Raw genomic sequence first — 13,803 nt, forward strand, 5'->3', positions numbered from 1 at the left:
TTTCCTGAAAACAACAAAAACGACAAAATTTTCTTGTTGCCACTTTCTGTGTCTCTTCCTCAGCACACTGCTGGTAGAAACTATGCCAACTGTGCTTTTAATGCAGCCATGTCCAATTGTACTGAATGATCCAAAACTCATTTATAATGTGTCTCAAAGTCTTATTGAGAGATTAAGTTATATAATTTTGAAATAGCATTTCCCCCAGAGGGTAAAGGGAAACTTACGCACATTAATATCAGACTTGTCAGCTAAGTATATCTGATAGTTATTAATTCTTTAGCCATACAAAAGTTAAGCTATAGACCTGAGGTGAATAAAAGACTTCTGGTTCAAGAGAGACTCAGGCTGACCTTGGCAGTGCCATTAATCATGAGTACAGCTCAAACAGATTGTATAGCACTGCAGAGACTTTGGAAGGAGAATAAAAGGATATATGCACTTTGGGAACCATAAACCATTGTCTTAGAAAACGTCTATGCCTTAGATCATCAGAAAAAGTCACATAAAATAGTTTTGCAAGACATTTTTCAAGACATAATGCCTTGTGCATACCTGAACTTCTGTCATCTGCACAGCTACATTTAGTCATGGGTGTGTACATAGAGAGTGGACAAAAGTGCTGGTTTATATATTTATTCTGCTACTGTTTAAATTTTGTCAAGAACAAAATTAAGAAAGTGACCAACCTCAAAAGGTTTTCTCAAATGTTTCCTGTGGGTGTGGCAGTAAAATATGGTGCTATGCTGAACTGTAGCAGATCTTCAATGGAAAAATAACCATATTTATAATAGATATCTTTATGGCAACTACAGAGTAACAACCCAACTGCAAAGAAAAGTGGTGTGGAGTTATTTACATGTACTTCTTTACTGATACTTATAATGGAAAAGGTGTCTTGGTACTGAAAATACAATAATAGTCTTTAAAAACCCTCTCCATTTTCACGTTCTAATAACAGTCTCATTTCAAAAGAAGAGGGAGAGACAAGGGAAATTTCCTTCACATCAAGGAATAGCTGCTTTCATCTTTTTATTATTTTGGAAAAGTGTAGTATTTGTATGAACATTTTAAATATTCACTGACGTATGCTAAGATCTTTTCATTTTTAATTTGGGCTTTACATCTTCAAAGTGAGCAATAGCATTTTAAATTTAAATTTTCAGTGAAACTTTGGAAGAGGAAATATGATGTCTCAACATACTGTTTTCTTTAAAAAAAAGACAACAAACATAACCCCCAAACACAATGCACACACCCCCCTCCTCCCCCACAGTTCTAGTCATTAGATACTCCAGGAAGTGATCTCCATTTTTTTTCTAAAAGAAGTCAGCATGTTGCTATTGCTTCTTGTCTTAAAGTTCGTGTTTGATTTACCATTCAGTTTTGTAACACCATCACAGCAGACAGTTTACCACTTAAATGATAAAAGTTTCAATAGGCACTTTAGTGGAATTACGAAAAAGCTACCACTCTTCCACCATGATGCCAGAAAGCTACCTTCTTTCTAAGTCAGGTCAGTAAACTGCACCTTGTAGGCCTGAGCTTGTCTCAGTGTAATTCCAGAGTAACAAAATAACAACAACAAAAACCTGTGTATGTTACAGGATTTATCATTCTTAAATCAAACCAAAACTGACGGTATGATAAATGTAGTAACTTGCTGGAAACAATTGCTGTCTTTTATAATCAAAGTAATTGTGTCTTATATAAAGCTTAGGTTTATCTTTTAAATTTGTTGTTGGTTTGCTTTTCTTTTTGTTTCTCAGTCGTACTTGTACTTAAGTGACTTTGTCAGGGTTATAACTTTCTTCTCCAAACATATCTGCCAAGATCTTAAAGCGAGGACCCCAGTCACTCAGATAGTCATAATCCTGATCTGCCTCTGTAGTGAGGGAGTCTATAGAGCTGAGAGACTCTGCAACAGATCCGTTTCCTTCATAAGCATAGGTTGCCAAGGAGTCATAAGGGGGTGCTGAGGGATCTACATCATTTTCCTGCAGCCTTTGATTAATGAAATCTCTTATGTCTGTGTTATCTTCCGCTGGTGGTCTGTGGCGTGTAAAACGCAAGGTGTCTGGTTTTATGTCCCTGCGTATTTTATTATCTTCAATCACTTTGGGATTCCTCAGGGCACCTATGTCAAAAGCCTGGGTATCCTCTTCTCCACCTCCTTCATCATCATAATGGATAACATTATCTCTGATGTCTTCTTTAGAGGTCATCAGGGTGTCTTTCTTCTTCTGCCTCCGTAGTGCTACATACAGTACCACAATGACTGTAACGAGAGACAACTGAAGTTAAGACATGCAGAGATATAATTTAGTACTCTGATGACACATCATTATATCTTTCTTTGAAAGCCACAAGCAATCAAAGGGACTTTTGTCCTTAGAAAAGAGCAGTGCTTAACAGTGCTCTAGCCAATGAAAAATTATTTGCTCTTTGACATATGCATCTATCTTTCCTAAGTGCTTGCTGTACTGCTGGAGAAAGTACCAAATAATTTTCCTGCTGACCTGCTTTGCAAATGAATAGAATTGAACTGGTCTTCAGGTTTTTTAGTTCAGAGAAAGAGAGGTGATTTTTTAAAAAGTATTTTCCATAGAAAAATAGAGAAAAGAACCCTAAATTTACACTTTGAAGAATAAAAAACTAAACCAAAACCCAACCCAAAGAGTATTACAGAAAAAAAAAATTGGAATTTTAAATAGTAAATAGTTTTACTAATTTCAAATTTGGAATTTTTGAAACACAGAAAAAATAACCCTACTGTATCTTTTTATACAGTACACTTCAGCTTCTTCAGGGATCTGCTTCAAAAAATTACTTGTTATAAGGTTCTGGAGAGAAGAGGGGTCTAGGAGAGCTGGTTGATTTTCAAGTATTATGTCCTTCAAACTCAACAGTGGTCCAACCTGAAAAGAAGGAAATCAAGAAAAGGCAGCAGGAGGCCTGCACTGATGAATAAGAAGCTCTTGACTAAAATCAGTGATAAAAAAGAGGCATCTAAGAGTTGAAAACAGCGACAGGTGAGCCAGGAGGCATATACAGTGACAGTCTGAACACGCAGGAATGAGGTAAGGAAAGACAAAGCCCACGTGGTGCTGTCTCAGGAGAGTCATGAAGGGCAGCAAGAGGGGCTTGTACAAGTAAGACAGAAAGAAAGGGTAGAAAGGTAGAGTAAAGTTGGGCCCAATGCTGAGTGGGGCAAGGGATCAGCTGCCAAATGACATGGAAAAGGCCAACCTAGTCAGCAACTTCTTTGACTCTGTCTTTTTTTTGTAAAGTTGTCCTTCAGTAATTCCATGTCTTTCAGATGCGAGGGAAAGTCTGGAATAAGAAAGACCTAATCCTTGGTGGAAGAGGATCAGGTTAGAGAATACTTGAACAAACTGGACACACAAGTGCACGGGATATGGTGAGATACACCCGTGAATGAAGAAGAAGTTGTCACTCCTATCTTCAATTAGGGCAAGAAAAATGAGCTAGGGAACTAGAGTCTCACCTTGATTTTTAGGAAAGTGATGGAGAAAATAAGAGGGGGTGTAATAGCAACAGGCATGGATTTATGAAGGTGTAATTGTGCTTAACTAACTCAATAGCCTTCTACAATAAGGTGACTGGTTCATGAAGGGAGAAGAATTTTATCCTAACTCTAGCAAAGCTTTTGATACTATCTTTCATAACAATCTTCTCAGAAAACCTGAGAAAGTGTGGACTATGCAAGCAGATGGTGAGGTGGATTGTAAAGCTGCCAAACTGCCAGCTTGTGAGCAATATTTCAAAGTCCAGATGGAGGCCAGTCTCTAATAAAGTACCACACTCCCAGATAGTGGGACTAGTTTTATTTAATATTTTCATAAATAGCCTGGATGGTGGGATTGAGTGCACCCTCAGCAAGTTTACAGGCAATAAAAAAGAGGGGTTGTGCCACTGTTCAAAGCAATTTCATCAGGCTGAGGGAGTGGGCCAAAAGGAATTCCCATGATGTTCAACAAATAGAAATTCAAAGTTCCACACACACAGAGGAGTAACTGCCTACCGTAGATGCTGTTGGCCAACTGACCAGAAAACAGCTTGATGGATGAGGCCTTGCGATCCTGTTGGACAAGAAGCCAACAAGAAGCCATGAATGTCCCCTTGTGTCAAAAAAGATCAACAGCATTTGGGACTGAATTAGGAGAAACATTGCTAGCAGGTCTAGTGAGATGGTCATTGCCCTCTGCTCAGCTCTGCTTATGCACACTCAGAGTTCTGGGCCCAGTGCTGGGCTCCTCATTAAAAGACAGACATGGACTCCCTGAAGTGAGTCCAATGTAGAACCACAAAGACAATTAAGGGATGGGACCATCTGCCACACAAGGAGAGGATAAGAGAGCCAAGTCTGCTCATTCTGGGGAAGATGCAGGGGGATCTTATCAACTTGAATAAATACCTAATGGACAGAACTAAACATAGAGCCAGGCTTTTCTGAGGGTTGTCCTGTCACAGGAAAAGAGGCAGTGGGCACAAAATGAAATGTGGAAAATTCCATTAAAATGTTAGAAAAAAAGTCTTCTTTATCACCAGGATGTCAAGTAGAGGAATATGTTGCCCAGAGAAGTTGTGGGGTATCCATCCTGTTCTAACTGGAATTGTGGCAAAGGAGAGAGCATTTTCCTTGCTTGGAAAAAAAAAAAAACTAACATAAGTTATTTTGTCTAGTTGGTTTTTGGTTTTGTTTTAAATTCTTCAGAGTGAGTGTATTTGTAAATATAACTGCTACTCCATGGGAAGTGTGACCGTTTGCCATTCTTGTTCTGATTTGAAAACAAAATTTTCTCACAACAAAATTTTTTGACACAGAGCAGAAATCCTGACTTTTACCCACTCTTACTCAGAAGCTATTTTTGTAACCCTGAGCCTTCAGTAATTTACTTAAGTGGCACCTGCATCATCTAAATGCAATGAGGTATCCACATTATATTCTACGTCAGGAGCTATTTTTGCGTCCTCATTAGACTGTCATGGGACCTTGGAAGCCACTAGTATCAAAACTAGGCATAAGCCAGCATCTGTAAGACTCAGTCTGGTTTCTAAAGCCCACATTGTGCCTGTGTAAGCCTTAAAGTTGGGTTTATTTCATTAGCAGTTGCTTCAGGCTATTTTACAAGTCAGATGCACTTTGGATATGCTGTAAATAAGACAGTATATAAATATAAGGTAGAACAAATAATAATGCCACCTTATGAAATCAATGCCTGGCTGAAATAAAAAAATTCTTCCTGTGAAGTTTGATATAGATGTGGCCAGTAAGAGTCTATGTTGCAATTATTTTCTCCTCATCCATTTCTTCATTCTCCTTTTGCTTAAGTGGGCATGAAGAATTAAATAAAAACTCTTACTATGTTCTTACTGCTGTTACTGTCAGTAGGACATGCCTACTTTAGTAACAATCTAAAAAATTAATCTTTCAAGAAAGATATTTAAAATAATTTCAGAAAAAAAATTATTATTTGGGTTTCATTGAAAACTGATTCTCTTAATGCAATAAGATATATTGCATGGATTAGCAGATTCACGGTCATGAGCAATACTTTGGGATACTCTTCTAGAAATTAACAGCCTCACATTTTCCATGTCTTTTGTTAAAAACTAGGTGAAGCTAGTGAATAATCAGAGTAAAGCACTTTGCAGGGTTTCATGGGAACTAACCTAGAAGTATAACAATACACAACAAGATTGCAATCAAAGCTCCTGTGCTGAGGCCGACTGGTAAGAAGATTGCTTCCACGTTGCAAGACTGGATGGTGCCATCAGAATCACATCTGCAAACACGGATAGTCAAAGTGTTTGTGCTGCTCTGGACAGGGTAACTGCTGTCTTCAATTACTACTGGAAGAAAGTAAAGCTCTTGCTGCCTTCTGCTGTAGCCATTTCTTCTGGTTTCAATCCCAGCTGTGTTGTCTGTAAAACATGACAGTCATTAGCAGATTTTTATTGTGTACTTCACTCCATATTTTAGCTTGATACACCTTCAGTAACAGGCTGGTATTTAATATTTGAAACTTGGTGAATGACATGCATTATGTAATTGCCTTGCTTTGCCATTACAGAAAGTATCGTATTCTGACTGGTACAGTTATTCATTGCAGAGACTTAAACAATATTCCTTTTCCTGTAAACCTTTTTAACAGCTGACATTTCAAAGAAGATAAAAGTAACTAAAAAACCCCAAACAAAACATTACAAGTGTGATTCTGAAGATTTTTCAGGTTTTTTTCACTGGGTCTCCTTGCATTTTAAGCCTGTGGTCCAAAGGATTTTGATTGCGTATGAATTTAGACTCATATATCTATCAACTAATTAATTACCTAAAAAATATAAAGTAATATACCTGGACAATATAAAATAATTTTAGCTTTCCGGACGCATTAAAAATAACTAAAGAAATGAACTAAGTACTAAAAAAATCAGTAGTTTCCATCAATTAGTCCACTTCTAGACTGTCATTTCTTCCCAGTTAGTTATTGCTGCTTTTCCTGAATCAAACAAAATAGCAAGGAAATGATGTAAAGATTAAAATAATTACATTAAAATTTGGAAAGGAATTAATGAGATGACGGAACTAAATGAAAGTAATCTGCTGCAATTACTATTATTTTATCTCACCTATATGCTTTATTATAGTTTTTAAAAAAGGTAATATGATGGTTTTTATGTCTCAGAGGTTTGTTATGAGGTAGAAGGATTAAGGGCTCTGAACTTCCCACTCATATACTGGTATGGAGTTCTGACTAAGGACAATAAGAAGGAACTCTAAATATCCAAAATTAGGTATGTTATGATTAGACACCACTGAGACAGTGCATAGCTAAACAAATGCTTCAGACTCCTCCTTTTCATCAAACTCAAACTTGGACAGGTCAAGTTCAGTTACACTACGTTTTGAAAAGGAAAAATGTCCCAGAATAGTGTGAATGCTTCAGCTTTTTCTTTCTCTCTATGATTACCTGCAAGGTATAATAAGTTTAACTAATTTGAAGACATTCAGTTGAACCTTATTTCTGTTATTTTTTCCATATTTCTATTATTAGAATGATTTATATTCTTCTATTTTTTCTTCTAAGTGAAACACTGAAGATCACTTTAATAGCCTCCAATGCAACTAAATGACTTTTCATCCTCCTTTGAGAAGAATCAATCAGATCAACCTGTTAACTCCTTGATTTTGAACGCTTTTTGTTGCTCTTTTATGACCTCTTTCAATTGTTCAAAGTTCTTTTGAGAATACGAACACAGGCAGGTATTTGAACTCTACACAGAAGAACCTAAAGAAGCTGAGATAGCTTCTGCTTCTTCAATCTGCTGGCAATAAATTAATTTATATGTGTGAGAAAAAGTAATTCTGTCTCTTACATGAGCAATGGAGTGTACTCCACATGGAAGCTGCCCTCTAGAGAGCAGAGTGAGGCCAGCAAAGCAGGAAGAGGGAGATCTGTAGTCCCTCTGGAAGCACTCCAGCTCTGCCAGGGCATCACTTCTATTAACACAGTGGATTGATCTCAGTGCTGCTGAAAGGCAACCTTGAGCTTCTGTCTCGCTCCAGTCCTCATTAAGTTATATTCTGAAGTTTGGGGCCTGGCTTCTCTTGAGTGCAGCACAAGAGTACCTGCTGAAGTTACACCTGCTGAAGTATCAGACAACCCATGATTTTCAGTTGTACAGAATAGCATGGGGATTAGGGCTTCTTGATATATTTAAAAATTTGAAATGCTGCCTTTAATTGTACTACAGTGAAAAACACTGTGTCCTCAAAAAATAGAAAAAAATGCTTTCACATAATACCTGCTTGTTACTAACATAATTGCTAGCTTAAAAGAAAATGGTACTTGTTTTTAAAAGATTTCTTTAGTGAAAATAAGGCTGTGTTAGTACACCTCTAAATTGTGCACAGAACAGACCTTCCTCCACATTTTTGGCAAACAAAAGGCAGATGATATTGCAAGACAGGGTTTTTGTTTGGACAGATTTTTTTCTAATATCTCTGCAAATCATCAATAATGAAAAAAAGTTTTTATGGGGTTTTTTGTTCCTTACATTGTAACAAATCACATACTTTTTTTTTTTTTTTTTTTTGTTTCTAAATGTTAAGAAATGCTTTTAAAATTTTATATCTTGGTGGTTTCCACTTTTTATCGGAATATTGCACTTGTTTTTATGCAGTAGCGAAGCTTCATTAACAGATTACTGAGATCCAAAGTCATCTCAGTGTCAACATTACTGGTTTAAACACGGAAATTTAATTATCTAATAATATTTGAACAATTTCCTCACCAAACTCACATGCGAAGCACACTTTACAAAAGCTGTAATTACTGTATAGACTTGCTAAGTTTAAAAATTCTTTTGCTGTATTAAATCTGTTAAAATTACCTGAGAAGACTTCTTTTTAAAGCGGAAGTTTGTGATTATTAAAAAAAAAAAACACCAAAACTTGGTGAAGTTTAAGGATATTTTAAAAAACAGACAAGAAAAAAAATTAATACTCTTACTTTAAAGAAATTTTTACAAAAAAAATCAAAGTAATTTAGAAATACATAGTATTTATGTTCTAAGACTATTTAATTGTGAAGATTCTACCCATATGGGCCTTGAACTATGTTCCACAGCAGAGTAATGCCCTAATCTTCCAGGAACAGAAGTAAGGGAACCGGAATCTGTTATAAAGTCATCCTTCATATTCATTGAGCTCTCTGTCTCAAGAAAACTGTTTGAATGCCCTTTGATAAAATGTGTTAGATCTACATAGTTTTGGTTTATAAGATACTATTATTCATGTCTATAATATTATGAATGGTTTCACTATATTCTCTATTTGCGAATCCCTAAGGGAAGTTCTTGGCTCATCAGTTCAATCTTTTTAACTATTTATGGCACATAAAGATAAAAGTCACTATTTAGTTTGGGAATAAACCATTTTCATTGTATCAGCCTCTCAGGAGAGCTATACATAAAGAGAAAAGAAGCACAGTTTGTTTTTTCAAATTTATTTCTTCCTGGCATTTCTTTAGAACTAACAGTGGTTAGCTTATGTTGTTGGCTTTAGTTTTCTATTACATAACAATGTCAATAGTGCATGGCCTCAAAAATTATGTGGGCCATATAGATAATTTAAATACATTTTTTTTAAAGGCCAAAAAAATAGGAATTTTATTTCAATTGATGTGTTATTCATTTCTAGCACTTTTAAGGGCTTGGGTCACTTAATTTACAAGAAAGGAACCTTTACCTCACAAATGATGTAACCACAAATTTAAATTGAAAACCGCAAATAAAAAATTAAGAGTTATATACTTTTTTAGATAGTGATACTTACAACCTGCAAAGTCGAATGTTTTTGGACTTTGTTGGATGGCTTAGATATTCTTTCTTTGAAGTGTAATTTAAATTTAAATATCATCTAATAGGCTGAATACATTTTTTTCTACTACTTGATTAAAGTAGTTAGTGATGAAAATTTATTACAGTTTTGGTTTAGCTGTGTCTGTTCACAAGACTACATCCTTGAAGATGCTTGCAGTAGAAAAAAAAGATCAAATTTTTGTCTTGTTTTTTTCTTTGCCACCTAACAAAAGAGTTAAAGTCAATAAGGAGAAAAAAGGATATTCAATTATGACAAAAATTGGAAGAAAAATCAGGGATGTCAGCTGCATAAATTTCCAGGTTATTAAGGGTGTTGTACTTCAGCAGCTCTGTCCATATTTGGAACTCATTCTGCAGGACTATGTATCCTCAAGAAAGCACAATATCTGGGTACTTTGAAAATGGTTAGCAAAGTCATAGTATTTAAACAAGACAGCAATAGTGCCTTGTTTAAAGGTATACCTGCATTGGCATATGGATTCTTCCTGAGATACTGAATGATAAAAGGAAGAAAATAAAACAGGTAGCAGTATTTTTGAAGGCCTGTAGGGAAATCTCAGCCTTTGGTGTTCTGACAATTCCTGCTCCTAAAAATAAGAAAAGGTGCGAGACCTGAATTTATATTAATGTAAGTCCCAGAGAATTTAGCAATTAGAAATGTCAAAGAAAAATGTTAGGTCTGCAGACACAACTGCAATTGAAAGTAAACATATTTGTCATTGTAACTACAGTCCGCTGCTCTGAAAGAGAGTTATGGGTAACCAACTTACTTCTGTAATCATGGACTGTGAAGTTTGGTTTGTTGGAAGCCTCAGATGACAGTTTGAAGGAAAATCTTTGCCCAGCTGGTGACAAATCTTTATCTGCTGCAGTGATGGTCTGTATCACCTGAAACCAGATTAATTCTGAATCAGTTCACTCTTCCAAAAGCAGCAGTTTTGTAGAAGTACAAAGTGAGCATCAAATGAAACTATTGAAAGTGACTTCTTGCTGGATTACTGTCATTCATTCGAACACTGCACAGTGAAAGCAAGAAGTCTGAATTCTATAACCACTGAAGAACTAAGAAGGTCTTGCTTTGACATATCTGATAAAAATCAGAAAGATTTACTGTACATTCATGGTATTTAATATTTATTGATTATATTAAAATGCTAGTGATGGCTTTCGGTTGAATGGTTATGCTTCACTTTATCTGCTACCACTTCTGTCACAGATACAACCCTTTAAGGAAAAGATTTGTTCTCCACTCATAGCTATCAGTAAAGGGTGGCTCAGGCCTATATAATTGGAGAAATTAAAAAAAAATATAGGCTGCAAATTGGCCATAAAAGTCAACAAACAGAATTCCAATATGTATTTCCAACACAAACATTTTGTTTGTAGAAGAATTCTGCCCATGATGTAATTTTTAAACCCAGAAATTTCTACTGCTGTAAATAATAAGGAAAGAAAAAGCAAAAGAGCAAGCATCACAAATTTGAAATACCTGTCCTGGCTTGGCATTTTCACACACAGATGTCTCATATGGAACTGAAATTTCAGGAGGAAACTCGTTGACATCCAAAACATTTATTATAACATTGACTTTGCTGGTTAATAGTGGGTTACCTATAAATAATTTTAAAAGGAAAACATTACATTTTTTGTCATCATCAGTCTCATAAGCTGTTATAAACTTGTGATTTCAATACTGTGTCTCCCAAAAGCCCTTGACTTCCATTTATTTCTGTTTTGAACTAAGAAGAAAAGAGAACCAAACTTCTTATCAATTTGTATCAGACTTTGATCCATTACTCTTCATGGGTTAAGGAATCAATCAGGGTGATTATGTTTATCAGAGCATAAACAGAAAAAAAAGTGAAGGTGTACCTGTTATTAAGGATGTAAACTTTTCTCAGATCACCTTTCATTAAGCCTGTGGAAAACACTTTCAATGATTAAAACTGAATTATGTTTTCCAAAACTAAATGCAGAAAAACAATATTTATGGCTTAGCCATTGTTTAAATCTTCAAAATATTAAGGAGGCAAGCAGAGCATACCAATTTAGAAGACAGAGAAAGAGAGAAAGATATGGAAAAACAAAATCTTGCTGAAAGCCAGACAGTCAGTGTTAAATTCAGCAGTGAAACACACACAGCTGGCATTCAACTATTTGGCCATGTCATGGAAGGTATTTCTTTAAATGTAAAAGTGTTTGCAGGCAGCAAATATTTTTGTGCAAAAGAAATGTTAAATAACAGTATACACCGTGTTTCTTTCCACTGTCCTTCCTCTATAGATAATCTTCATCAGTCTCTAGATGCATTTTATAAACAAGTTTACTCGCAAATGCAATGTCTGACAAAACAGAGACACTAGTACAATACAAAGCAGATAATGTTCACTTTTACTTTATGCTGAGACCTCCTGCAAAACAGCAAATATGTGAAAAATAGCATAGCTGGTGAGTAAAAAGTATAATTATTTCATCCTTTTTCATTAAGATGAGTGGCAGAAACAGTTAACTACTGAAAAAATCTATGCTATAAATCAGGGTGTTGTAGGAATGACAACATGGGATAGTGTTTAATTACAAGAGGAGCTGTGTTGAATCTTCAGGAGTAAATCATATAATCATAGAATCATAGAATGGCTTGTGTGGGAAGGTACTTTAAAGATCAGCTAGTTCCAAACCCCCTGCCACATGCAGAGACACCTTCCACTTGACCAGATTGCTCAAAGTCCCTTCCAGCTTGGTCTTGAACACTTCCAGGGATGGGGCACCCAAAACTCCTCTGTGCAACCTGTGCCAGTGGTTCAGCACCCTCACTGTAACAAATTTCTACCTGGAATCCAATCCACATTTACTGTCTTTCAGTTTGAAGCCATTCACCCTTGTCCTGTAATTACATGTTGCTGTCAAATGTCCAGCTTTCTTGTAGGCTCTCTTTAGGTAATAGAAAGTCACAATTAGGTCATCCCAGAGTGTCCTCTTCTCCAGGCTATAAAAGCTCAATTGTCTCAGCCTGTTTTCATAGGAGACATGCTCCAACACTCTGATCATCTTCATGGCCCTCAATGGACCACTCAAATTATTTGCATTGGACACTTGCTTTGCCCTTTGCTGCATTAGTTATGAACAAAAGAAATGCCAAGGATTATACAAACTGCAAAGTTTCTTCACGTTGTCACTATAAAAAATTTGCATGCTTTCTTCCTTATTCTTTGGAACTACTAAATGCAGGAGTAGTTTCAGGAGACCTCTGTCGAAACCAAAGGTACTCCCCAATTATTTCCCAAGTTTCACAGGACTAGCTGCAAGATGAACTTTGTTTTACCTATTTACGAGTAGTAGATAAACAGACCAAGCTATAAACACAGCTTGGAGCCTAGAAGACAACAAAAATGCACTATCCAGATCTCACATTTGTAGTCCCTACCTAAGAATTTAATAGAGAAATATTTAATATTTAATAGAGAAAATATATAACAACATCTCTTTGAATTCTCGTTAATTTCCAATTCAGCATCATCCCTACTTGCAGAAGGTCTCTGTGGAGGAGGGCATTGTGCAGTACAATCAAAGACACAGTTTGGTCTAGCAACTAGGAATTGGGCACTCATTCTTTACATGCCTGAAGAGCTGGTTGAATTGGTTCCTTTGTAAAATAGGGAAAAAAAAAACCCACAAAAACAAAAACAAAACAAAAAACCCAAACAAACAAACAAACAAACAAAAAAAAGCAACAAAAAAACACCAACTTATTTTATTCAGTAGAGGGCAAGACCTCTATAGACAGATCAGAAAATCCCTGAAGAGGTCAAATTCACACAGCTACTGGGAGAAACAATCTGACCTAAAACGTTCTGAAAGGGACACATCAACTCACATGGAGTAACACAGGTTTTTCTTTAGATGTTTTTGTGTGTCTGTGTTCAGTTTAAGGTACAACACTGAGAATCGGGGGTCCAGGACATATTCTTCAAACAGATTAGAGATTAATGCATTGCCACCAAGATACAGGCATAGATGTCCATTTCCTTTTAGGAATATGCTCACAGTGCCTTTCCAATAAAACTTTTGAATGTATTCAAAATTTATGCATCGTGTACATGAAAATATCAGATGATTTTGATAATTTCTGTTAGACGTATCAGTTTCTTTAAGAAGATTTTTAGGTCATATTTTTGTAAAGTAACTTGTATAAATTACTTTTTTCTGCTTTTTGCAACAGTTTAGGTAGTAAGTGACCATATTTTTAAAATTAACAAAAGGATTTGACTTTTTTTCCCCCTCAAAATCACAACAGAATAGCATACTCTGGAAATACACATGAAAATGAGTATATTGTTAGATTTATTTCTCACTGATGGTATCTGATTTATTCTCTGTTGTTCTTTGAAAGATAAA

General features: G+C 35.8%; 1 protein-coding gene across 2 annotated transcripts in view; it reads right to left on the reverse strand.

Annotated features, from left to right (window-relative positions):
• Positions 1-1,129: 1,129 nt before the first annotated feature.
• Positions 1,130-13,803, reverse strand: part of CDH12 (cadherin 12) — a 150,954-nt gene continuing 138,280 nt past the window's right edge. For both annotated transcript variants that reach the window (XM_041475909.1, XM_041475908.1), the window contains 4 exons: positions 10,898-11,019; positions 10,179-10,296; positions 5,698-5,949; positions 1,130-2,278 (listed from right to left, as the gene is read on the reverse strand). In XM_041475909.1, the coding sequence (XP_041331843.1) occupies positions 1,782-2,278; positions 5,698-5,949; positions 10,179-10,296; positions 10,898-11,019 (989 nt within the window). In that variant the 3' untranslated portion in view covers positions 1,130-1,781. The remainder of the gene's footprint in view (positions 2,279-5,697; positions 5,950-10,178; positions 10,297-10,897; positions 11,020-13,803) is intronic.

This window comes from Pyrgilauda ruficollis, unplaced genomic scaffold (genome assembly GCF_017590135.1).
Source record: "Pyrgilauda ruficollis isolate IOZ18807 unplaced genomic scaffold, ASM1759013v1 scaffold37, whole genome shotgun sequence".
Taxonomy (NCBI): Eukaryota; Metazoa; Chordata; class Aves; order Passeriformes; family Passeridae; genus Pyrgilauda; species Pyrgilauda ruficollis.